Raw genomic sequence first — 25,615 nt, forward strand, 5'->3', positions numbered from 1 at the left:
GATTTCCACCTCCGGAAACAATACTGACGAAGTGCCAATAGGATTTGCGCACTGAGCGTTTCACACAAACGTAATTATGGATACAGACAGTTCATCCATCCTGGGAATCGAGAATCACAAAGATTTTTGCGTGTTATCGATATCCATGCTGACTAAATATTGGCCCCAGGAATTTTAAGACCCTATCAAAATCTCTACAGCAATATCTCAGAGTAGCCCTGAGACATAACAATAAGTGAGCAGAGGACCTAGTTTGTGTAGAGGGAGAGGATTTAATCAAATATTTTTTTTATTTACTGGATAAATCATGGCTACAACTTACATTGTATGTTTCTATGCAGTAATGTTGCATGCTTAAATGGTAAAACTATATTTTTATGTAATAGTTACAAGTTATCAATTTTTGCATTCTTCCCTATATTGCAATGTGAAAATTTGCTTGTTGCTAACTTTGATCATTGTGGGTCAATGGGAAATACCCTATAGATTTTTATGAGTGAGTTACCGAGTGTAAAAATATGTGACATAAATGGCCGTATCTTTTGATTGCATTGACTCAGAAGCTTAAATTTTTGCACCACCAAGGGACAGTCTGACAGATATGCCGTTAAAAATGACCAACAAAGATGTTTTCTTGTTATATAATTACGAATAACAGGTTTTTGATTTTTTACTTTACTTCTACTGTGAAACCTTGCGTCTTGCCGAATTTTATAATTCTTGTTCAACGGGAAGTACTCTACTGCTTTTTATGAGTGAGCTTGAGAGTTCAAAATATGAGAAAAATGTCCAAATTTTCTCATCACATTGACTCAGAAGCTTAAAGTTTTTACTCCGCCTGCAGACCTTAGACCTTACTATGTGACATAAATTTGAACTTGATACGCCAAACTGTCACAGAGAAAAAGGGTGTTAACAGACGGACAGACAGACGAACAAAAAAATGCCAAAAATGTATTTGCTCACGCTATGTAATAACAAATTAATAAGTTCACAGTTTTTCTGTTACTTGTACTGTGACACCTTGTGTCTTGTCAGATTTCACGATTCTAGGTTTTTGCGGTATCGGGCGCTGTCTGGTCGGCCGCACTTTAAAACACGCTCGCAGCCAGTAACGCCGTCACGTTTCCTATAACCCTATAACCGCCACCGTGGCATGAGGGCACTCCCACGAACGCTTACGCCACTGCCAATGATCTGAAAGCATCCCCTCATCGGAGCCCCATTTTGTGTGTTTGCATTTCATAATATTTGCAGACTTTCATAGCGTTCAGGGCTCGTCATCTGCGAAATAGTCATAGTATTGAGGACTGACTGAATGTAAACTTTCGTATCAGTATGTATTTCAATATTTAAACCTATAATTAGCAACTGACGCTGCGAATACAGCAAACAAAGTTATGTATTACTTTTACTGTTTCATATTAGATGTAGAATATATTAATATCTGGATTCTCTGACCACGACCTGCACCTTTTCCTCCCTCCTGTATCAACTAAGAAATCGCAAAGCGTGCAAAGGAAGTTACGACTGTTTTGATTAGTGAGTTTTCGAGTGCAAATTTATGTAACATAAATGGCCCAATCTTTCACTTAGAAGCTTAAACTTTATACACCCCCGAGGACCATGGACATTAATACGTGACATAAATAGGAACTTAATACGTCTACCCATTTCTGAGAAAGAAGTTTATTGACAGACAGACAGAGAATTGACGGATCGACAACAAAGCGATCATGTTAGAGGATCCGTTTTTGCACGGCATCCTGAAAAATAAAAGATCGTACAACGATATTTTTAATTTGATCACTCAGACTTCCAAATCTTAAATGAATCTCTATTTTCCTTTTATCCCTTTTTTTATTCTATGTTCCCCTGACGTATTGTATTGAAACTTCCCTTCATCATATGATTTCTTCTTATCTCTTTCCTCACGTTTTTACCCAAAATATATTTCATCCATTTACCTTATTAAGTTTCTGTATGTTTTTCCTAAATCTGTTCTATTGAGTAAGTTTGTATTTCCGATTTTAAATATTCGGCGAACCTGTTTACATACTGATCACCAATATCAGTTCTAGCAAATTTTTTATATTTAGTTATTATTGTCAAGGCTTTCGTTTTAGTCACTCAGATTTCTCTTGTGATTATTATTTCTAATGGGCGGTTTCTGTTATTATTATTGTTATTATTATTATTAATTAAAGGTTAACTACGTTCTGCAGTTTCAGTCCTGGTATTTCATTCTTAGTCTTCGCAAATTTATTTCAGTCAGCGAAATTAGAGCTATTGCAGAAGTTGGATGATTGCGTCAAAGAATGTTATCTGAAGATTTATACACCTTCATGTGCAACCACTGAAGTCTTCAAATCATGCTTTTATCGCTCAATGTTTCAGTTTTGCTAGTAGCCTGCAGATAATTGGCTGTAGAATAGTACAAAACCGCGTATATAATGATTACTGAAATATTATCCAAGTCCAAGATAGATTATGTCTCTTCTTCTGAATGAGTCCATGGTATTAACCACGAATGCCACGAGGAAGTATGTGTACGTGTATGACAGATTTACATACTTATCGCGTATAGTCTATAAAATGAAACGTCAACCAGTTTTCTCACTTCGCTTTAAACACCATGCAGCCTGGGTTAACTCTCGGCTTTGTATTGTGACAACAGCGTCATTTTATCTAGAGTTATAGCTGTTCGTAGAGTGGATCTGTCAGTTTCGTCCGAACAAAACGCTGTTCCGTCAGTGCATACCAGCCCCTGAAGTTCCGCGAATACGATGTGCTACATACAGAACTTCAGGCGTACTTGTGCTCAACGAGATGTAATCATTAAATCGGCTGTAGTCAGACCATTTTTATACAATAGCTCAACAAATTCCTCTGTTTTACCTAAAGGAGCAACAACATTTACATGTCTTACTTATACTCTCTCTCTATCTTCTTCTTCTCTACAGGCTCGGTCATCTACAGCTAATCAGTAAGTATTACGTAAATATCTCTAATCTCGCTATTCGAAATGCTTCTTTAAATAAACATTAGAAAAAACTTCTGTATTTCTTTTTTTATCCTCTTTCTTTCTTCACTTTCACGTATTTGTACCCCTTGCAGTATGGGCTTACTTTCTTTTCCAGAGTTTCGAAGTTTGCTTACTAGTACCCAAGTATGCTCAAGCAATATTTACAGACATTCGCGTGAATGAGTAAGATATGTGACGACTGAATAACAATGTTTTTACGTCACCTAAAATCTCGGCAGATGTTTTTTCCACCTATACTAAGTGGGAACAACTTGTTGGAGAAGCAGTTTAATATTGCTAACATTGAGTATAAGTGATTAATACCAATGTACGCACCTGTACCTGGCTCATCAGCGTCCACAGCACATGTAGTAGCAATAACAAGCATGGCTCCTGGGCTCCTGAAACAGAAAGCAACAAATAGAGATTAGTCCATGTTTCTCGTTCCTATTCAGATCCCTTATAAGAAATAGTGTAAAATATTTCGGGAGTACATTTGGCTAGGTAACATATTTAAGTGGCTGTTATCACAAGATCACAGGTTAATGTAGAAGCGAGATAACCACAGCAGGTGTGAAATGCTGGTACATTAACAACCAGAGTAAACGCCAGAATGTTGAATGCAAACATGCAACCGTGGATTCGTTGTGTTGTACAGGTGCCGAATGTCATTTTGTGCAACAGAGTTCCATGTCTGCTGCACTTGGTCGGTCAATACAGGGAAGGTTGTGGATGACGCTGGAGTTGTCGTCGGATAATGTCCCATACGCGCTCGATTGGAAAGAGGTCCGGCAATCGGGCAGGCCAAGGCTACATCTTAACACCCTGTAGAGGTTTGGCGTTACAACAGCGGTACGTGGGTAAGCGTTATCCTGCTGGAAAACGCGCCCTGGAATGCTTTCCATGAATGGGAGCACAGCAGATCGAATCATCTACATCTACATCTACATCTATATGATTACTCTGCAATTCACATTTAAGTGCTTGGCAGAGGGTTCATCGAACCACCATCGTACTATCTCTCTACCATTCCACTCCCGAACAGCGCGCGGGAAAAACGAACACCTAAACCTTTCTGTTCGAGCTCTGATTTCTCTTATTTTATTTTGATGATCGTTCCTACCTATGTACAGGGCTATTACAAATGATTGAAGCGATTTCATAAATTCACTGTAGCTCCATTCATAGACATATGGTCGCGACACACTACAGATACGTAGAAAAACTCATAAAGTTTTGTTCGGCTGAAGCCGCACTTCAGGTTTCTGCCGTCAGAGCGCTCGAGAGCGCAGTGAGACAAAATGGCGACAGGAGCCGAGAAAGCGTATGTCGTGCTTGAAATGCACTCACATCAGTCAGTCATAACAGTGCAACGACACTTCAGGACGAAGTTCAACAAAGATCCACCAACTGCTAACTCCATTCGGTGATGGTATGCGCAGTTTAAAGCTTCTGGATGCCTCTGTAAGGGGAAATCAACTGGTCGGCCTGCAGTGAGCGAAGAAACGGTTGAACGCGTGCGGGCAAGTTTCACGCGTAGCCCGCGGAAAATTGCTTCATGCCACAACTGGAGACCGACAGCGCCGACTTCATCTTTCAACAGGATGGTGCTCCACCGCACTTCCATCATGATGTTCGGCATTTCTTAAACAGGAGATTGGAAAACCGATGTATCGGTCGTGGTGGAGATCATGATCAGCAATTCATGTCATGGCCTCCGCGCTCTCCCGACTTAACCTCATGCGATTTCTTTCTGTGGGGTTATGTGAAAGATTCAGTGTTTAAACCTCCTCTACCACGAAACGTGCCAGAACTGCGAGCTCGCATCAACGATGCTTTCGAACTCATTGATGGCGACATGCTGCGCCGAGTGTGAGAGGAAGTTGATTATCGGCTTGATGTCTGCCGAATCACTAAAGGGGCACATATCAAACATTTGTGAATGCCTAAAAAAACTTTTTGAGTTTTTGTATGTGTGTGCAAAGGATTTTGAAAATATCTCAAATAATAAAGTTATTGTAGAGCTGCGAAATCGCTTCAATCATTTGTAATAACCCTGTATGTTGGACTCAACAAAATATTTTTACATTCGGAAGAGAAAGTTGGTGACTTAAATTTCGTAAATAGGTCTCGCCACGACGAAAACGTCTTTGCTTTAATGACTTCCATCCTTAACTCGCGTATCATATCTGTCACACTCTCTCCCCTATTACGCGATAATACAAAGCAAGCTGCCCTTTTTTGCACCCTTTCGATGTCCTCCGTCAATCCCACCTGGTAAGGATCCCACACCGCACAGCAATATTCTAACAGAGGACGAACGAGTGTAGTGTAAGCTGTCTCCTTAGTGGACTTGTTGCATCTTCTAAGTGTCCTGCCAATGAAACGCAAGCTTTGGCTCGCCTTCCCTACAATATTATCTATGTGGTCTTTCCAGCTGAAGTTGTTCAATGTACAAATTTGCAGTCAGATTGCTTGAGATGATCACGAGAGTGCTTCTGCTGTCGCATTCCAGACCATAAGTCCAGGTGTGGGTCCAGTGTGTCTAGCACAGAGACAGGTTGGTTGCAGGCCGTCAACTGGCATCTTTCTAACAAGTAAACAGCCATCACTGGCACCTAGACAGACCCAACTTTCACCAGATGTCCATCCTACCCTCCAATACGCTCTCGCTTGACACCACTGAAGTCGCAAACGGCAATGGTTTGGGGTCAGTGGGATGCACCCTATAGGACGTCTGGCTCAGAGCTGTCCTTCAAGTAAACAAATTGTTAACAGTTCGTTGTCACTGTGGCGCCACATTCTGCCCAAATTGCCGCTGCAGATGCAGTACAATATGACAGTGGCATAATAAGAGCACGATGGTCTTCCCTCTCAGTAGTTTCACGCGGCAGTCCGAAGTCCAATCTTCTTGCGACGGTACGTTCTCGTGTCCACCGCTGCTACCAATCATGTACAGTGGCTACATTCCCGCCACGTCTTTCTACCATATCGCAGTTCTCGTAGCCCTGTTACACGACCTCGTTCAAACTCAGTGAGGTGTTTATAATGTCGTCCTTGTCGCCTTAAAGGCATTCTTGACTTACATCAATTCACCAAGTCCAATCTCAATCTAAAGCACACTACCTTAAAGTGTGTTTGTAAAGCAATCCCCATTTCGCTACTACCGCCACTCTGATGCAAATGTCGCAAAATTTGAATACACATCATCTTTCAGATACTGAAACACGCCTACCAACTTTCGTTTATGCCACACGACCCCTTCTTGGTGTTTTCTTCTGCCAGCATATCTAAAAAAAATATTTGCTGCGAATAAGCTATTGTGAATAGCTACTGTTCTTAAAAGTATAGCACAATAAATAATACAAATGATATGTGATGTCATGGATTCTTATAGAACGGTGTATCGTGAAGTGATGACGATGACCAAACAGAAAAATGCACCACGTAAACTCATCATTGAATAACGAAAGTCACTTCAAAAGTGGGATCAGTGCTAGAGCTTTTGCGACTATTTCCACAGGTCAACAGCATTCCCTGGGCTGTGAACAGTAGGTAGTCCTTTGATCAGTGTACTTATGAGACCACATTAAACACCCCAGCAGCTGCAGTGGGCTCATGCTGTGATAGTTGACCATGGAAGTCAGAACGACTTTTTACTGAAGGTACAGCTGATGACGTCTGAGTCGCAAGTGGATATCAGGGCTAGCCTTTGTTGTGTAAATGGTGGTTTCTATAAATAGTGAACGATGTTCTACAGCAGTTCTACTTTAGTCCGACGAAATTGGTCATAAATACAATTGAAACTTGTAATGAGTAGACTCTATGGACGTTACGTCTCCAATAACCTATTTAAGACCAGTTTCATCCTATGTCTGGGACTTGTTGGATCAGGTGGAGCCTTTATCAAATAGTGTTTTATTACTTATAATACTATCGTATTTTTATAAAATTTAATTTTCTGTTTCAAAATGTAATCTCCATAAGTGAATAAACCTGTGTTCATTCCTGAATATTCGTGTTCTTTCACAAGCAATAGTAAATGACTGATCATCTCAGAGCACATCATATTCCAGTTCTACTTACTACTATTGTTTCCAGATTTACAGGTAAACTGTTGGAAATATTACGTTATAGTGATATTTTCAATTTGATGAAGGTTTCTCGGGTCTCCAGCCGGGTGGTAGCGTTGATATCTCGCGACGTCTCGGGAAGTGTCATACTACCCATCTTCTGGCGAATTTGATATTCGAATAAAATGAAGTGGAAGCACATAGTAATCAACTACATATCATCCCGCATTATCTACTTAACACTCATGAGAAATGTTTTCTCCACGGCTAATCAAACCTGCTGCCGTGAAGGCTTATAAACAGTCGTGGTGAGGATCGATTGATGAAGTTCTTGATCAAACACACACAGGGTATGTTCCCCGTCTGTTTCTCTCAGTTATATTGAAAAGACAAGATCACTACAGCATTGGGAATTTCAGTAAAATGCTAATGAATAACATTTCCTGGTGTCACATTACATTTGGCAAATCTAATTGAATGTCGTGAACCATAGCACACAAGCGTTTTTAGCTCTCTTCCAACAACAACAACAGGAAATTTCTCTCAAAAGGACTGGTAGTATTGTTCTGAAATGACAAGTACGCCAAAATCGCTTGTAGATATTTTTATTCATTGCCGGTTTCCACGTATTTCTGCTCTCATCATCGGATCTTTTAATATATTAATAGAAGACTCCCCCCAGGAACCATGGACGTTGCCGTTGGTGGGGAGGCTTGCGTGCCTCAGCGCTACAGATGACCGTACCGTAGGTGCAACCACAACGGAGGGGTATCTGTTGAGAGGCCAGACAAACACGTGGTTCCTGAAGAGGGGCAGCAGCCTTTTCAGTAGTTGCAGGGGCAACAGTCTGGATGATTGACTGATCTGGCCTTGTAACACTAACCAACACGGCCTTGCAGTGCTGGTACTGCGAACGGCTGAAAGCAAGGGGAAACTACAGCCGTAATTTTTCCCGAGGACATGCAGCTTTATTCTATAGTTAAATGATGATGGCGTCCTCTTGGGTAAAATATTCCGGAGGTAAAATAGTCCCCCATTCAGATCTCCAGGCGGGGACTAATCAAGAGGACGTTGTTATCAGGAGAAAGAAAACTGGTGTTCTACGGATCGGAGCGTGGAATGTCAGATCCCTTAATCGAGCAGGTAGGTTAGAAAATTTAAAAAGGGAAATGGATAGGTTTAAGTTAGATATAGTGGGAATTAGTGAAGTTCGGTGGCAGGAGGAACAAGACCTTTGGTCAGGTGATTACAGGGTTATACATACAAAATCAAATAGGGGTAATGCAGGAGTAGGGTTAATAATGAATAAAAAAATAGGAGTGAGGGTAAGTTACTACAAACAGCATAGTGAACGTATTATAGTGGCCAAGATAGACACAAAGCCCATGCCTACTACAGTAGTACAAGTTTATATGCCAACTATCTCTGCAGATGATGAAGAAATTGATGAAATGTATGATGAGATAAAAAAAATTATTCAGATAGTGAAGGGAGACGACAATTTAATAGTCATGGGTGACAGGAATTAGAGTGTAGGAAAAGGGAGAGAAGGAAACATAGTAGGTGAATATGGATTGGGGGTAATAAATGAAAGAGGAAGCCGTCTGTTAGAATTTTGCACAGAGCATAATTTAATCATAGCTAACACTTGGTTCAAGAATCATAAAAGAAGGTTGTAAACATGGAAAAATCCCGGAGATACTAAAAGGTATCAGATAGATTGTATAATGGTAAGACAGAGATTTAGTAACCAGGATTTAAATTGCAAGGCATTTCCAGGGGCAGATGTGGACTCTGACCACAAACTACTGGTTATGAACTGCAGATTAAAATTAAAGAAACTGCAAAAAGATGGGAATTTAAGGAGATGGGACCTGGATAAACTGACTAAACCAGAGGTTGTACAGAGTTTCAGGGAGAGCACAAGGGAACAATTGATAGCAGTGGGGGAAAGAAGTACAGTAGAAGAAGAATGGGTAGCTCTGAGGGATGTAGTAGTGAAGGCAGCAGAGGATCAAGTAGGTAAAAAGATGAGGGCTAGTAGAAATCCTTGGGTAATAGAAGAAATGTTGAATTTAATTGATGAAAGGAGAAAACATAAAAACACAGTAAATGAAGCAGGCAAAAAGGAATACAAACGTCTCAAAAACAAGATTGACAGGAAGTGCAAAATAGCTAAGCAGGGATGGCTAGAGGACAAATGTAAGGATGTAGAGGGTTATCTCACTAGGGGTAAGATAGATACTGCCTACAGGAAAATTAAAGAGACCTTTGGAGAAAAGAGAACCACTTGTATGAATATCAAGAGCTCAGATGGAAACCCAGCCCTAAACAAAGAAGGGAAAATAGAAAGGTGAAAGTAGTATATAGATTGTCTATACAAGGGCGATGTACTTGAGGACAATATTATAGAAATGGGAGAGAATGTAGATGAAGATGAAATGGGAGATACGATACTGCGTGAAGAGTTTGACAGAGCACTGAAAGACCTGAGTCGAAACAAGGCCCAGGGAGTAGACAACATTACATTAGAACTACTGACGGCCTAGGGAGAGCCAGTCCTGTCAAAACTCTACCAACTGGTGAGCAAGATGTATGAGAAAGGCGATATACCAACAGACTTCAAGAAGAATATAATAATTCCAATCCAAAAGAAAGCAGGTGTTGACAGGTGTGAAAATTACCGAACTATCAGTTTAATAAGTCACAGCTGCAAAATACTAACGCTAACTCATTACAGACGAGTGGAAAAACTGGTAGAAGCCGACCGCGGGGAAGATCAGTTTGGATTCCGTAGAAATATTGGAACACAAGAGGCAATACTGACCCTACGACTTATCTTAGAAGAAAGATTAAGGAAAGGCAAACCTACGTTTCTAGCATTTGTAGACTTAGAGAAAGCTTTTGACAATGTTGACTGGAATACTCTCTTTCAAATTCTAAAGGTGGCAGGGGTAAAATACAGGGAGCGAAAGGCTATTTACAATTTGTACAGAAACCAAATGGCAGTTATAAGAGTCGAGAGGCATGAAAGGGAATCAGTGGTTGGGAAGGCAGTGAGACAGGGTTGTAGCCTCTCCCCAATGTTATTCAATCTTGATATTGAACAAGCAATAAAGGAAACAAAAGAAAAATTCGGAGTAGGTATTAAAATCCATGGAGAGGAAATAAAAACTTTGAGGTTACCCTATGACATTGTAATTCTGTCAAAGACAGCAACGGACATAGAAGAGCAGTTGAAAGGAATGGACAATGTCTTGAAAGGAGGATATAAGATGAACATCAACAAAAGCAAAATGAGGAAAATGGAATGTAGTCGAATTATGTCGGGTGATGCTGAGGGAATTAGATTAGGAAACGAGACACTTAAAGTAGTAAAGGGATTTTGCTATTCGGGGAGCAAAATAACTGATGATGGTCGAAGTAGAGAGGATATAAAATGGAGACTGGCAATGGCGAGGAAAGCGTTTCTGAAGAAGAGAAATTTGTTAACATCGGTTATAGATTTAAGTGTCAGGAAGTCGTTTCTGAAAGTACGAGGGCTATTCCGAAAGTAAGGTCCGATCGGTCACGAAATGGAAACGACTATGAAAATCCGATAAAGCTTTGCACAGATGTGTTGGGTAGTGTCTCTAGTATAACCCCAGTTAGCATCACGTCGCTCTTCTCATTTCTGAGCTCGCAGTGAGTGCGTAAAGATGTCTAGAAAATAGTGTCTGCCGCCAAGTACGGGGGCCTGGTGAGAAATTTCCCCTGAAGCTATGCAGCTAACATTACATAACTGTCGTGCTGTTTCGTCTTCAAGACAATTCTCAGCCGCATTCTGCAGGGGCAATGAAGATGCTCCTGCATCGTTTTCAAATGGAAATGTGAGATTACCCACAATACAGCCCGTAATTGTCTCCCTCTGAGTTTCAGCTCAGGTCACATGAACCGCTGGTTATGAAGACAACATTTCGGCACAAGACAACGAGCCGTAGGCCAGCGTAGAGAATTGGCGGAGAGCACTGGCGGCTGCCTTCTATAGCGAGGGTATGGGAAAGTTGGTACAACGCTACGATACACGTCTAAGTCGGGTCGGCGACTATGGAGATAAGTAGCTGCAAGGTGTATCTAACTGTTGCAAATAAAACATTTTTGATTTTTGCCGTGGTTTCCATTTCGCGACCTATCGGACCTTACTTTCGGAATAGCCCTCGTATTTGTATTGAGTGTATCCATGTATGGAAGTGAAACATGGACGATAAATATTTTGGACTGGAAGAGAATAGAAGCTTTCTAAATGTGGTGCTACAGAGGAATGCTGAAGATTAAATGGGTAGATCACATAACTAATGAGGAGGTATTGAATAGAATTGGGGAGAAGAGGAGTTTGTGGCACAACTTGACGAGAAGAAGGTACCGGTTGGTAGGACATGTTTTGAGGCATCAAGGGATGACAAATTTAGCATTGGAGGGCAGCGTGGAGGGTAAAAATCGTAGAGGGAGACCAAGAGATGAATACACTAAGCAGATTGAGAAGGATCTAGGTTGCAGTAGGTACTGGGAGATGAAGAAACTTGCACAGGATAGGGTAGCATGGAGAGCTGCATCAAACCAGTCTCAGAACTGAAGACCACAACAACAACAACAACATTAATAGAAATGTAACAAAATCCGATGATTCCAGCACAGATCTGTCGAAACAGGTAATCAATAAAAGGATCTACAAGCGGTCTTGAGGTACCTGACATTTTAGAATTATATGGCGGTTCAGATTGGTCCCACCAGTTCAAATGATGTCAGACATACGTAAAGCTGGTAGTCTCCACGTAAGTTTCCTATCACAATTGTTTTACAACGCTTAAAATAACACACAGAAATACTTCTCCTCGAATCAATGTTTCTTTACAGCATTCACTAATTTTCGGCCCAGTCACTTATCAGCAATATGATATTTTGTTTGGGTGCTGTTTTACATCCCATGCATCACACTACAAAAGACCGATTGCGAAAGGGACAAGACAGCGGTAGCCATATGATTGAGACAGATGACTGTTGGATTTTTACGGGTTTGAAACATTCCTCTATGCCCTCTGTGTGTACGTAATTCTGACAGGACGAATATTTACGGAATCTTTGTCGTATTTTCTCCAATTAAAACCTGTAAGCACTTAGTAATGGAAGGAAACAAACAAATGGTAAATGTTAATTACTGTTTGGGCAAATCAAGTTGTTCATCTAATTTCTCTCATTTATCTGTCGCATCCTCTTCCTATAAACTATCTTGAAACAGTGTATCGGACCGGGACCTCATTAACAACAGCCAATCGACCGGAAATTTTCCCAGTAATTGCAGAAACACATAATGAAGGTCGCTTAGAGTGGTTTGCAGTAGCGTATTTGGAATAGCTGTTAGAAGTGCGTGTTGTATACCCACGTGTGAAACAGTCGAAACGAAAGGAACGCAATGGTAATCAAAAGGAACAGTGACTTATTTTTCAAAGACCTCTAGTGGTAAAATGTTTCTAGCAGAGCTTTGCCACTTTAAAAAGTGTTGACCCTATTTTTTTTGTCCTTTACATATCAGGAACTTTGTAATCTAACTTGGTGATACGCTGTAGAAGACAACATGGTCCTTCTCCGTGGAATATTAACCTATCAGTCAAATCTACATACAATTAGAAGAGACTCCTTAAAGTAACTTACTGAGCTCAGCCGCCGGCCGAAGTGGCCGTGCGGTTAAAGGCGCTGCAGTCTGGAACCGCAAGACCGCTACGGTCGCAGGTTCGAATCCTGCCTCGGGCATGGATGTTTGTGATGTCCTTAGGTTAGTTAGGTTTAACTAGTTCTAAGTTCTAGGGGACTAATGACCTCAGCAGTTGAGTCCCATAGTGCTCAGAGCCATTTGAACCATTTTTTTGAGCTCAGCTAGTCTCAGTCACGTGACCACGTTCGCCGTGATCTGCACTGCTGCTCCAAGCTGGATCCTTGCCTTTTTGGCCAACACTACCAACGATATTACGGAATACTTCGCAAATATCAAATTCGCTTAACAAGTATTTGACCAATTGAACCCAAAGATAATGCATGTAAGAAAGAGAATAACTTTGTATTCTCTGATTACAAGACTATTGAGCATTATGAACACGTCAGATCGTCTAAATATGAAAGCTGTTCGGAAAGTAAGGACCCAATCGGTCGCGAAATGAAAACCACATTGAATATCAAAAATGTTTTATTCACAACGGTTAGCCACACCTTCCAGCTATCTCTCTAAATAGTCATCGCTCCTACTTAGACGTTTGTCGTGGCATTCTACAAACATGGCAGTACCCGTATCACAGAAAGCAGCTGCGTGTGTTTTCCCCCAATTCTCTAAGCTGCCGAGTGGTCTAAAGCGCTGCAGTTATGGACTGTGCGGCTGGCCCCGGCCGAGGTTAGAGTCCTCCCTCGGGCATGGGTGTGTGTGTTTGTCCTTAGGATAATTTAGGTTAAGTAGTGTGTAAGTTTAGGGACTGATGACCTTAGCAGTTAAGTCCCATAAGATTTGACACACATTTGAACATTTTTTCTCTAAGCTGGTATGCCTTTCGTTGTTTGTGCCAAATGTTATCTTCGTAGCCAGCGGTTCGTGTGAGCAGAGATGAGCAATGGAGGGAGTCTAACAAGAGCTGTACTGTGGGTGATCTAATACTTCCCATCGAAAACGCTGAAGGAGAGTCCTCATTGCCCCTGCAGCTGAAAATTGTCTTGAAGAAAGAAACGCATGACATTTATGTTTTGTGTGCTCCGTAGCTTCAGGCGAAATCTTTCACCAGATCCACATACTTGGCAGGAGACACTGTTGTTTTATGCATTTCTACGTGATCACTTTGCACTCTGAACGGAGACAAGTAACACGAAGCAGTCGACTGGCACACTAAAGACACTGCCTAACACATCTGTGCAAAGATCCATCGGATTTTCACAGTGGTTTCCATTTCTGGCCTAATCGGACCTTACTTTCCGAATGCGCCTAGTTGTTGTTGTGGTCTTCAATCCTGAGACTGGTTTGATGCAGCTCTCCATGCTACTCTATTTTGTGCAAGCTTCTTCATCTCCCAGTACCTACTGCAACCTACATCCTTCTGAATCTGTTTAGTGTATTCCTCTCTTGGTCTCCCTCTACGATTTTTACCCTCCACGCTGCCCTCCAATGCTAAATTGGTGATCCCTTGATGCCTCAGAACATGTCCTACCAACCGGTCCCTACTTCTCGTCAAGTTGTGTCACAAACTCCTCTTCTCCCCAATTCTGTTCAATACCTCCTCATTAGTTATGTAATCTAACCATTTAATCTTCAGCATTCCTCTGTAGCACCTCATTTCGAAAGCTTCTATTCTCTTCCTGTTCAAACTATTTATCGTCCGTGTTTCACTTCCAAACATGGATACACTCCATACAAATACTTTCAGAAACGACTTCCTGACACTTAAATCTATAACCGATGTTAACAAATTTCTCTTCTTCAGAAACGCTTTCCTTGCCATTGCCAGTCTCCATTTTATATCTTCACTACTTCGACCATCATCAATTATTTTGCTCCCCAAATAGCAAAACTCCTTTACTACTTTAAGTGTCTCATTTCATAATCTAATTCCTTCAGCATCCCCCGACTTAATTCGACTACATTCCATTATCCTCGTTTTGCTTTTGTTGATGTCCATCTCATACCCTCCTTTCATGACACTGTCCATTCCGTTCAACTACTCTTCCAAGTCCTTTGCTGTCTCCGACAGAATTACAAAGTCATCGGCGAGCCTCAAAGTTTTCATTTCTTCTCCATGGATTTTAATACCTACTCCGAATTTTTCTTTTGTTTCTTTTACTGCTTGCTCAATATACAGATTGAATAACATCGAGGATAGGCTACAACCCTGTCTCACTCCCTTCCCAACCACTGATTCCCTTTCGTGCCCCTCGACTCTTATAACTGCCACCTGGTTTCTGTACAAATTGTAAATAGCCTTTCGCTCCCTGTATTTTACCCCTGCCACCTTCAGAATTTAAAACAGAGTATTCCAATCAACATTGTCAAAAGCTTTCTCCAAGTCTACAAATGCTAGAAACGTAGGATTGCCTTTTCTTAGTCTAGCTTCTAAGATAAGTCGTAGGTTCAGTATTGCCTCACGTGTTCCAATATTTCTGCGGAATCCAAACTCATCTTCCCCAAGAACAGCTTCTATCAGTTTTTCCATTCGTCTATAGAGAATACGCGTTAGTATTTTGCATCCGAGACTTATTAAACTGATTGTTCGGTAATTTTCTCACCTGTCAGCACCTGCTTTCTTTGGGATCGTAATTAATATATTCTTCTTGAAGTCTGAGGGTATTTCGCCTGTCTCATACATCTTGCTCACCAGATGGTTGATGTTTGTCGGGACTGGCTCTCCCAAGGTCGTCAGTAGTTCTAATGTAATGTTGTCTACTCCCGGGTCTTTCAGTGCTCTGTCAAACTCTTCACGCAGTATCGTATCTCCCATTTCATCTTCATCTACATCCTCTTCCATTTCCATAATATTGTTCTTAAGTACATTGCCCTTGTATAGGCCCTCTATATACTCCCTCCACCGTTCTACTTTCCCTTCTGTGCTTATAACTGGGTTTCCATCTGAGCTCTTGATATTCGTACAAGTGGTTCTCTTTTCTCCAAAGGTCTCTTTAATTTTCCTGTAGGCAGTATCTATCTTAGCCCTAGTGAGATGAGCCTCTACATCCTTACATTTGTCCTCTAGCCATCCCTGCCTAGCCATTTTGCACCTCCTGTCTATCTCGTTTTTGTGACGTTTGTATTCCTTTTTGCCTGCTTCATTTACTGCATTTTTATATTTTCTCCTGTCATCAATTAAATTCCGTATTTCTTCTGTTGCCCAAGGATTTTTACTAGCCCTCGGCTTTTTACCTACTAGGTCCTCTGCTGCCTTCACTACTTCATTCCTCAAAGCTACCCATTCTTCTTCTACTGTATTTCTTTCCCCGATTCCCGTCATTTGTTCCCTTATGCTCTCCCTGAGACTCTGTACAACCTCTGGTTCTTTCAGTTTATCCAGATCCCACCCCCTAAATTCCCACCTTTTTGCAGTTTCTTCAGTTTTAATCTGCGGTTCATAACCAACAGATTGTGGTCAGAGTACACATCTGCCCCTGGAAATGTCTTACAGTTTAAAACCTGGTTCCTAAATCTCTGTCTTACCATTATGTAATGTATCTGAAACCTGTCAGTATCTCCAGGCTTCTTCCATGTATACAACCTTCTTTTATGATTCTTGAACCAAGTGTTAGCTATGATTAAGTTGTGCTCTGTGCAAAATTCTATCAGGCGGTTTCCTCTTTCATTTCTTAGCCCCAATCCAAATTCACCTACTACGTTTCCTTCTCTCCCTTTTCCTACACTCTAATTCCTGTCACCCATGACTATTAAATTTTCGTCTCCCTTCACTATCTGATTAATTTCTTTTATTTCATCATACATTTCTTCAATTTCTTCGTCATCTGCAGAGCTAGTTGGCATATAAACTTGTACTACTGTAGTAGGCGTGGGTTTCGTGTCTATCTGGGCCACAATAATGCGTTCACTATGCTGTTTGTAGTAGCTTGCCCACACTACTATTTTTTTATTCATTATTAAACTGACTCCTGCATCACCCCTATTTGATTTTGTATTTAGAACCCTGTATTCACCTGACCAAGTCTTGTTCCTGTTGCCACCGAACTTCACTAATTCCCACTATATATAACTTTAACCTATCCATTTCCCTTTCTAAATTTTCTAACCTACCTGCCCAAATAAGGGATCTCACATTCCACGCTCCGATCCGTAGAACGCCAGTTTTCTTTCTCCTGATAACGACGTCCTCTTGAGTAGTCCCCGCCTGGAGATCCGAATGGGGGACTATTTTACCTCCGGAATATTTTACCCAAGAGGACGCCATCATCATTTAATCATACAGTAAAGCTGCAGGCCTTTGGGAAAAATTATGGCCGTAGTTTCCCCTTGCTTTCAGCCGTTCGCAGTACCAGCACAGCAAGGCTGTTTTGGTTAGTGTTACAAGGCCAGATCAGTCAATTATCCAGACTGTTGTCCCTGCAACTACTGAAAAGGCTGCTGCGCCTCTTCAGGAACCACACGTTTGTCTGGCTTCTCAACAGATACCCCTCCGTTGTGGTTGCACCTACGGTACAGCTATCTGTATCGCTGAGGCACGCAAGCCTCCCCACCAACGGCAAGGTCCATGGTTCGTGGTGTGGGGGATACGCCTCGTATGTAGAGGTAATACTGACAAGCGATATGAAGTCGGACGATAACGTAAAATTAGTATTGCGTAAGGCGAAAAAGAAACGTAAGGTCGTCTGAAGGGTTATAAAAGGCAATCAAATGAGTTTATAGACATTAGAACCGTAACAAGTCTCTATATCATGTACGAAAGTGTAACAGAAATGATCTGAAAGGAATACGACGCAGTTATCGTGAAACCATGTTGGTTAATTCTAAGACTATATGACCATTGTAGTGTCACCAAGGAATATCTTGCAGAGGGATCGTGAGAATATGAGATTAAGGCGCACACACACAAACATATCGGTAGCCTTTCTCCGTCGCTCGATACATGATATTTATGATAGGATAGAAAATCGATGATATTATTACGATGTATCGCCCACCAAGCACTGTACAGTAGCTTAAAATGGTTCAAATGGCTCTGTGCACTATGGGACTTAACTTCTGAGGTCATCAGTCCCCTAGAACTTAGAACTACGTAAACCTAACTAATCTAAGGACACCACACATATCCATGCCCGAGGCAGGATTCGAACCTGCGACCGTAACGGTCGCGCAGTTGCAGACTGTAGCGCCTAGAACCGCTCGGCCACTCCGGCCGGCACAGTATCTTATGTAGTTGTTTGTGTGTTTGGTTGGTTGGTTGATTTTGGGGGAGGGGACAAAACAGCGAGGACATCGGTCCCGTCGGATTAGGGAAGGATGGGGAAGGAAGTCGGCCGTGCCCTCTCAGAGGAACCATCCCAGCATTTGCCTGAAGCGATCACGGGAACCTAAATCAGGATCACAGGAGGGCTAGTTTGACCGTCGTCCTCCCGAAAGCGAGTCCAGTGTACTAACAACTGCTCCGCCTCGCTCGGTGCTTATGCAGGATCTGCTACCGTAACAGCACGTCTCAGACGCTTCGATAGTCTTCTTTTCCAGTTTTCCGACATTCAGTGATTTGTATCCATGTAATGCTCTTCTCCTGACATGCGTTCTCTGAAATTTATTACTAAAATTACTTTGAACGACACCAGTAGACTTAACCTTCAACTTTTCTAGTACATATGTCGCCTTTGCCTCGTTGGTCGTGAGTTATTCTGCTCCCAAGATAGCCGACCGCTGCGGCCGAGTGATTCTAGGCGCTTCAGTCTGGAACCGCGCGACCGCTACGGTCTCAGGTCCGAATCCTGCCTCAGGCATGGATGTGTGTGATGTCCTTAGGTTAATTAGTTCTGACTTCTAGGGGACTGATGACCTCAGATGTTAAGTCCTATAGTGCTCAGAACCATTTGAACCATTTGAGCTCCCAATATAGCAGAATCCCATCATTTTGTCTGCTAGATGGCTCCTAATTTTGATAAGGTCATTCCTAATCTTATTTCTGCCACTGTTCATTTCGTTTGTCTTTCTTTCGTTTGTCTTTCTTTCGTTTTCTATGAGTCTACGAGGGGCGTTCAGAAAGTAAGCTCCGATCGGTCGCGAAATGGAAACGACTATGAAAATCCGATAAAGCTTTGCACAGATGTGTTGGGTAGTGTCTCTAGTATAACCCCAGTTAGCATCACGTCGCTCTTCTCATTTCTGAGCTCGCAGTGAGTGCGTAAAGATGTCTAGAAAATAGTGTCTGCCGCCAAGTACGAGGGCCTGGTGAGAAATTTCGCCTGAAGCTATGCAGCTAACATTACATAACTGTCGTGCTGTTTCTTCTTCAAGACAATTCTCAGCCGCATTCTGCAGGGGCAATGAAGATGCTCCTGCATCTTTTTCAAATGGAAATGTGAGATTACCCACAATACAGTCCGCAATTGTCTCCCCCTGAGTTTCATCTCTGGTCACATGAACCGCTGTCTTTGAAGACAACACTTTGACACAGACAACGAGGTGTAGGCCAGCGTGGAGAATTGGCGGAAAGCACTGGCGGCTGCCTTCTATGATGAGGCTATTGAAAAGTTGGTACAACGCTATGACAAAAGTCTAAGTCAGAACGGCGACTACGTAGAGAAGTAGCTGAAAGGTGTAGCTAATTGTTACAAGTAAAACATTTCTGATGTTCACTGTGGTTTCAATTTGGCAATCAATCGGAGCTTACTTTCTGAACAGGCCTCGTATATTCTGTGCACAATATAATCTTCATCCCGTTCAACAGACCTCCCTCCCAAACACATAAGACGACAATGTCATCGGTGATTTTTATCATTGATATCATTTCACTTTGAATTTTAATCCTTTTCCGGATACTTTTTTCTATTTTCCTCACTACTTATTCGACAAACATTCTGAATAGGTGAGGAGGAAGACTACCTCCTTGCCTTATGCCTTTTTAATCCGAGGATTTCGTCTCTGTTCCACTTGATTTACTATTACTTATACCTATTTTTCTGAAAATTAAAGAAAAAATGTTTCTTCTAGATCTACAGAGTGTCTTGAATTTACTTTCGTCTAGTTAATATTGACAAGTCCAACGTCAGTACCGCCTCGCCGATACCCTTAGCTTTACTAAAGCAAAACTGAGCGATATCTAATAGAATTTTAATTTCCTTGTAAATTGTTCTGTATTTTATTCTGGTTAACAACTTAGACGAAAGAGCTGTTAAACTGATTGTACGTTATTTCTCACATTGCCATCTTCAATATAGAATGGATTTTCCATTTGTCAATTAATAAAGCATCCTGCCCTATTCACTTACACTTATGAGCCGAAACATTATGCCCATCTGCTTCATAGCTTATTTGTCCTTCTTTGGAAAGAAATACATCATCGATTCTGCGTATCCGGGATCTGAGAGTGTATTGGTAGGTCTGTGGAGGTATGTGACATTAGATGTAAGATCATGCAATTGGTGTAAATAACGGCCCGCTGATTTGCGAACACTTAGATGGCACCCGATAGCGACCGAGGTGGGTTCTATAGGGTTTACTTCAGGCGATTTTGGTCGCCGTGACATCAACGTGAGTCCTCTTTAATGCGGCTCAAACGACTGTGGTACGGTTGTGGCCCAGAGACACGGATAATTATACTGGTGAAAGATGACACCGCCATCGGAGAAGACAAGTTTAAAGGAATGCAGGCGGTTCGCAGCTGTCTGCGTGTCTTCGATTACTACCACAGACCCCAAGCAAGCGCAGGAGAATGTCTCCCATAGCACAGTACCGCTCCCACCAGCCTACGTCCGCGGATCGACGCGCGTTTTGAGCCGCCGTTCATCTCGATGACGACGTTCGTAGAGACGACCATCGACCTAGTGTAGCAAAAATGGGATTCACCCGATGAGTCGACACGTTTCCGTTGATAGACGGTCGAATCCTAGTGGTCTCCTGCCCACTGCAATCGCAATTGCCGATGTCGTTGGGCTAACATGTGAACACGTAGTGGTGATCCGCTGCGGAACTCCATGTTCAAGAATGTGCAGCGAACGCTGTGCTTCAAAACACTTGTTCGTTCAACAGCACTGTGCTCCTTCAGCAGAGATGTTTTCTGTGAAGTGTCATCAACGTTCAATAATTTAGCGTCTAGTGGCGGATTCACTGTCCTTCCTCTTTCCATAGGTGCTCAAGACAGTATCACGTGATCATTCGACCAGCTTAGCCGTTTCCGAGATACTCGTTCACAAGCTCTGCGTAATAATAATTTGCCCTCTGTCTTTCTTATCTCAATGGGTTTCTCCACTAACACTCCTTAACTTCGCTAGGATGATCTTTCGCCCGTGTCTGTTCCGCTTACATACTTTTATAGAATTTCACGTGGCCTCAGAGCCTCCAGGCGGCATACAAAGTCGCGGTGGGCAGTGGTCATAACGTTTTGGCTTATCAGTGAATATAAAAGAACATAAAGTTAATGCAAAAGTGGGTATCTGATCTTCATGGTTCATGCAACATGGCTTAGTATATTTCTGAACTGATATATTTATCCATGGGTGTTTAGTTTCACTGAGACAAAAAACAAAACAAAAACACCTACTTAGGATAATCGATGATGTGAAAGACAAATTCCTCTATTCGATCATGAAATCCCGAACGGTTTAGATACAGCAACTTGAAATAATATTTTCCGACTACCTGGACGCGCCCTCACTCCGTGTTCAGGCCACGAGTGGCCTACCGGGACCATCCGACCGCCGTGTCATCCTCAATGGAGGATGCGGATAGGAGGGGCGTGGGGTCAGCACACCGCTCTCCCGGTCGTTATGATGATATGCTTGACCGAAGCCGCTATTATTCGGTCGAGTAGCTCCTGAATTGGCATCACGAGGCTGAGGGATCCCCTAAAAATGGCAACAGCCCAAGGCGACTGGATGGTCACCCATCCAAGCGCCGGCCACGGCCAACAGCGCTTAACTTCGATGATCTCATGGGAACCGGTGTATCCACTGCGGCAAGGCCATTGCCGACTACCTGCACGCCTTCGACGGAATTGCCCAGAATAAAAGATCGTATTTACGAAACAGTATGCGACTAAATCATAGATTAGCTACTACCTTAACTGGATATATTTGGTAATGGAGAGACAATTTAAAACCTAAAGTGAATAAGTAAATACATCAAAGAAGTGAGTTGAAACATTTATTATGCGTTTACGTCATACCACGTAACGTTAGTTACCATGTGACGCACTTCATTTTTTTTTTTTTTGGTCATCAGTCTACTGACTGGTTTGATGCGGCCCGCCACGAATTCCTTTCCTGTGCTAACCTTTTCATCTCAGAGTAGCACTTGCAACCTACGTCCTCAATTATTTTCTTGACGTATTCCAATCTCTGTCTTCCTCTACAGTTTTTGCCCTCTACAGGTGCCTCTAGTACCATGGAAGTCATTCCCTCATGTCTTAGCAGATGTCCTATCATCCTGTCCCTTCTCCTTATCAGTGTTTTCCACATATTCCTTTCCTCTCCGATTCTGCGTAGAACCTCCTCAATCCTTACCTTATCAGTCGACCTAATTTTCAACATTCGTCTATAGCACCACATCTCAAATGCTTCGATTCTCTTCTGTTCCGGTTTTCCCACAGTCCATGTTTCACTACCATACAATGCTGTACTCCAGACGTACATCCTCAGATATTTCTTTCTCAAATTAAGGCCGGTATTTGATATTAGTAGATTTCCCTTGGCCAGAAATGCATTTTTTTGCCATAGCGAGTCTGCTTTTGATGTCCTCCTTGCTCCGTCCGTCATTGGTTATTTTACTGCCTAGGTAGCAGAATTCCTTAACTTCATACTGGACACAATAGTATAGAGGAATACAAGAAATGTTTACGAAATGCAAGACTGAAACATCCTCGGAGATTTAAACTGTGCGCGGGACCGGGACTCTAACTCGGAACCTTTACCTTTAGCGGGCAAGTGCTCTACCAACTAAGCTATCCAAGCACGACTGACGAACTCTACTCACAGCCGTACTTCTGCCAGTATCTCGTCTCCTACCTTCCAAACTTCACAGAAGCTCTCCTGCGAACCTTACAAATGGTTCAAATGGCTCTGAGCACTATGGGACTGAACATCTGAGGTCATCAGTCTCCTAGAACGTAGAACTACTTAAACCTAACTAAACTAAGGACATCACACACATCCAGGCCCGAGGCAGGATTCGAACATGAGACCGGAGCGGTCGCACGGTTCCAGACTGAAGAGCCTAGAACCGCTCGGCCACTTCAGCCAGCGAACCTTACAAGAGCAGAACTTCTGGAACAAAGGATGTTGCGGAGACATGGTACAGCCACAGGCAGGGGGATGTGTCCTGAATGAAATTTTCGCTCTCCAGCGGAGTGAGCACTGATATGAAACTTTCTGGCAGATTAAAGCGGTGTGCCGAAGTGAGATGAGTCGGCAGAGCACGTTCCTACGAAAGGCAAATGTCCCAAGTTCGAGTCTCGATCCGGTACATAGTTTTAATCTGGCAGGAAGTTTCATATCAGAGTTCACTCCGCTGCAGAGTGAAAATTTCATTTAAAATGCAGTACTGTTTTCAGACGAACAATGCTTGATCAAAGAATGGTAGTTGTTACTAAATGTCAACAAATGTAATATAACTCTTATAGTACGTCAACAGGGAGGCGTGAATGATGTGATTTAAGGAGCCGTCATCGGTGAATAGAATCACAATGCGACGCAAAGAGAGATATCACGTGGAGTTGTGAAGTGAATTTGAAATTCGTGGCGCGTCTTGTTTTTGTTCCGTCCAGCCGGCCGCGTTAACGCTGCTCTTACGCTAGACGTGGGAAGGGGGGGAGGGGGTTTAGTTATGTGTTTTTCACTCTGCTGGCTCCGCTAAGTGCCTGGATGGGCAGCACATGACGGAACAGGGAGGTTTTTGTGTGTGTGAAATCTTATGGGACTTAACTGCTAAGGTCATCAGTCCCTAAGCTTACACACTACTTAACCTAAATTATCCTAAGGACAAACACACACACCCATGCCCGAGGGAGGACTCGAACCGCCGCCGGGATCAGCCATACAGGCCATGACTGCAACGCCCCAGACCGCCGGCTAATCCCACGCGGAACAGGGAGTTTTGGGCTGACCATCACTCAATCGGAATCTTAGTCTGACTACCGGGCGAGCCGGACAGAGCTTTCGAGCCTTGGACTGTGAACGGAAGTTTATGGTGGCAGCAAGGAACGGCCGCCCGGAGTTGTCTTGCGGGCAGCAGTGGCTGTTCCTGATGCCTTGCGTGCCGTAAGCAGGGCCGGCCTTCGGTCAGCACAGTGATTGCCTGTGGAAGCAGTGGGAGCACTGAGTTGTGGGGAGCTAAGAATAGAAAGTTTTTTCCCTAGCTGGTAGCCAAGAACTGCCTTTGGGATCTCATCCGAACTTGGGACGTTTGCTTTACGCGAACCAGTGTTCATCAAATGAGCTACCCATACACGAAAGATGACTCGCCGTCACAGTTTTGGTCAGGCTGTGAGCAAGCGTCGTGACTCATGCTTTGCGTTTTCTGCTTTTCTTCGTGGCAATTTCTTCACGTTATTCGGACTCTCTGCTCCCCCACAGATTGGTCTGCATGTTGTGTGTTTTCCTTCTTCCAAAGTCCATCTCCCTTCTTTCGGAGGTATAGTAGTGACATTCGTGCCGATAGGACGGCCTTACGACACTATCATGCCTGTACAGATAGAAAACAATTTTTAGCCAGTTTCACCTGATCGAGCTAGGGTATGTGCCTTGCTAGTAAGGGATGTGCTGCTGGCACTGAACTCTTTGATACCAGCCAACTCTGCAAATGGCTCTCTTTATACTGGATGTAACGTGTATCAGTGCATATATTTCTACTCGTGACTGACAACAATGTACTGAACAACATGATATTAGTATTTACGTCATTTGCAGAGTAATAATTATAGCTATTACAAGTCGTTTTTAGGTTGGATAGAAAGCATCGCTCAAGGAAGCCATGAATAGGTATTTTTCCCTGGGCAGGAGGTCAGATGTTTAATTTTGGACGCTTGGGCTCAAAACGGTTTGTCTATACTTACAGATGTAGTTCACTTAGAGGTGAAGTTACCACCAAGCAGAAAAATCAGGTCGTAAACTTTGTGACGTGTTTGTGGGAAGACTGTTCGGCGCAAGGAAAAATCAACCATCACAAAATCAACTATCACACTGATGTGTTTACATACTAAGGTTCAAATGGTTCAAATGGCTCTGAGCACTATGGGACTCAACTGCTGTGGTCATAAGTCCCCTAGAACTTAGAACTACTTAAACCTAACTAACCTAAGGACAGCACACAACACCCAGCCATCACGAGGCAGAGAAAATCCCTGACCCCGCTGGGAGTCGAACCCGGGAACCCGGGCGTGGGAAGCGAGAACGCTACCGCACGACCACGAGATGCGGGCTTACATACTAAGGTACCATATGTGAAAATATCTACACTTCTACCTGTTACACCATGTATATACATTCCACTGAACAACATTTTGTTTGATTACGTCATGAGCCACGGAGAGGTTAATGATTTTATTGAAAACGTAAGCAAACGACACGTGTTCAATATTACTCACTTCCTTTTTACTGGAATATCACAATGATTTTTAGGTATTAATTTTCATATTTAACCTGGTAATATGTCCTATATTAAATACAATGAAGTTTTCCTTAGTGAGAAGAATCACTACTCGTTATTTTCGACCCTGTGCTTGTGAATATCCAACGAGTCAAATCAAAAGTATGTGTTGATCAGATGATTTGAGTAACAGTGATGTGCTGCAGTTAAATCCTGACTGACAAATAAGATGCC

The 25,615-nt window shown here is 42.5% G+C and overlaps 1 protein-coding gene across 1 annotated transcript in view; it reads right to left on the reverse strand.

Moving 5' to 3' along the window:
* Positions 1-25,615, reverse strand: part of LOC126217633 (lachesin-like) — a gene marked incomplete at its 5' end in the record, with an annotated part of 728,482 nt that overhangs the window by 16,077 nt on the left and 686,790 nt on the right. The window contains one exon of the mRNA XM_049942194.1: positions 3,362-3,426. Coding sequence (XP_049798151.1) covers positions 3,362-3,426 — 65 coding nt within the window. The remainder of the gene's footprint in view (positions 1-3,361; positions 3,427-25,615) is intronic.

This window comes from Schistocerca nitens, chromosome 1 (genome assembly GCF_023898315.1).
Source record: "Schistocerca nitens isolate TAMUIC-IGC-003100 chromosome 1, iqSchNite1.1, whole genome shotgun sequence".
In the NCBI taxonomy this organism is placed as follows: Eukaryota; Metazoa; Arthropoda; class Insecta; order Orthoptera; family Acrididae; genus Schistocerca; species Schistocerca nitens.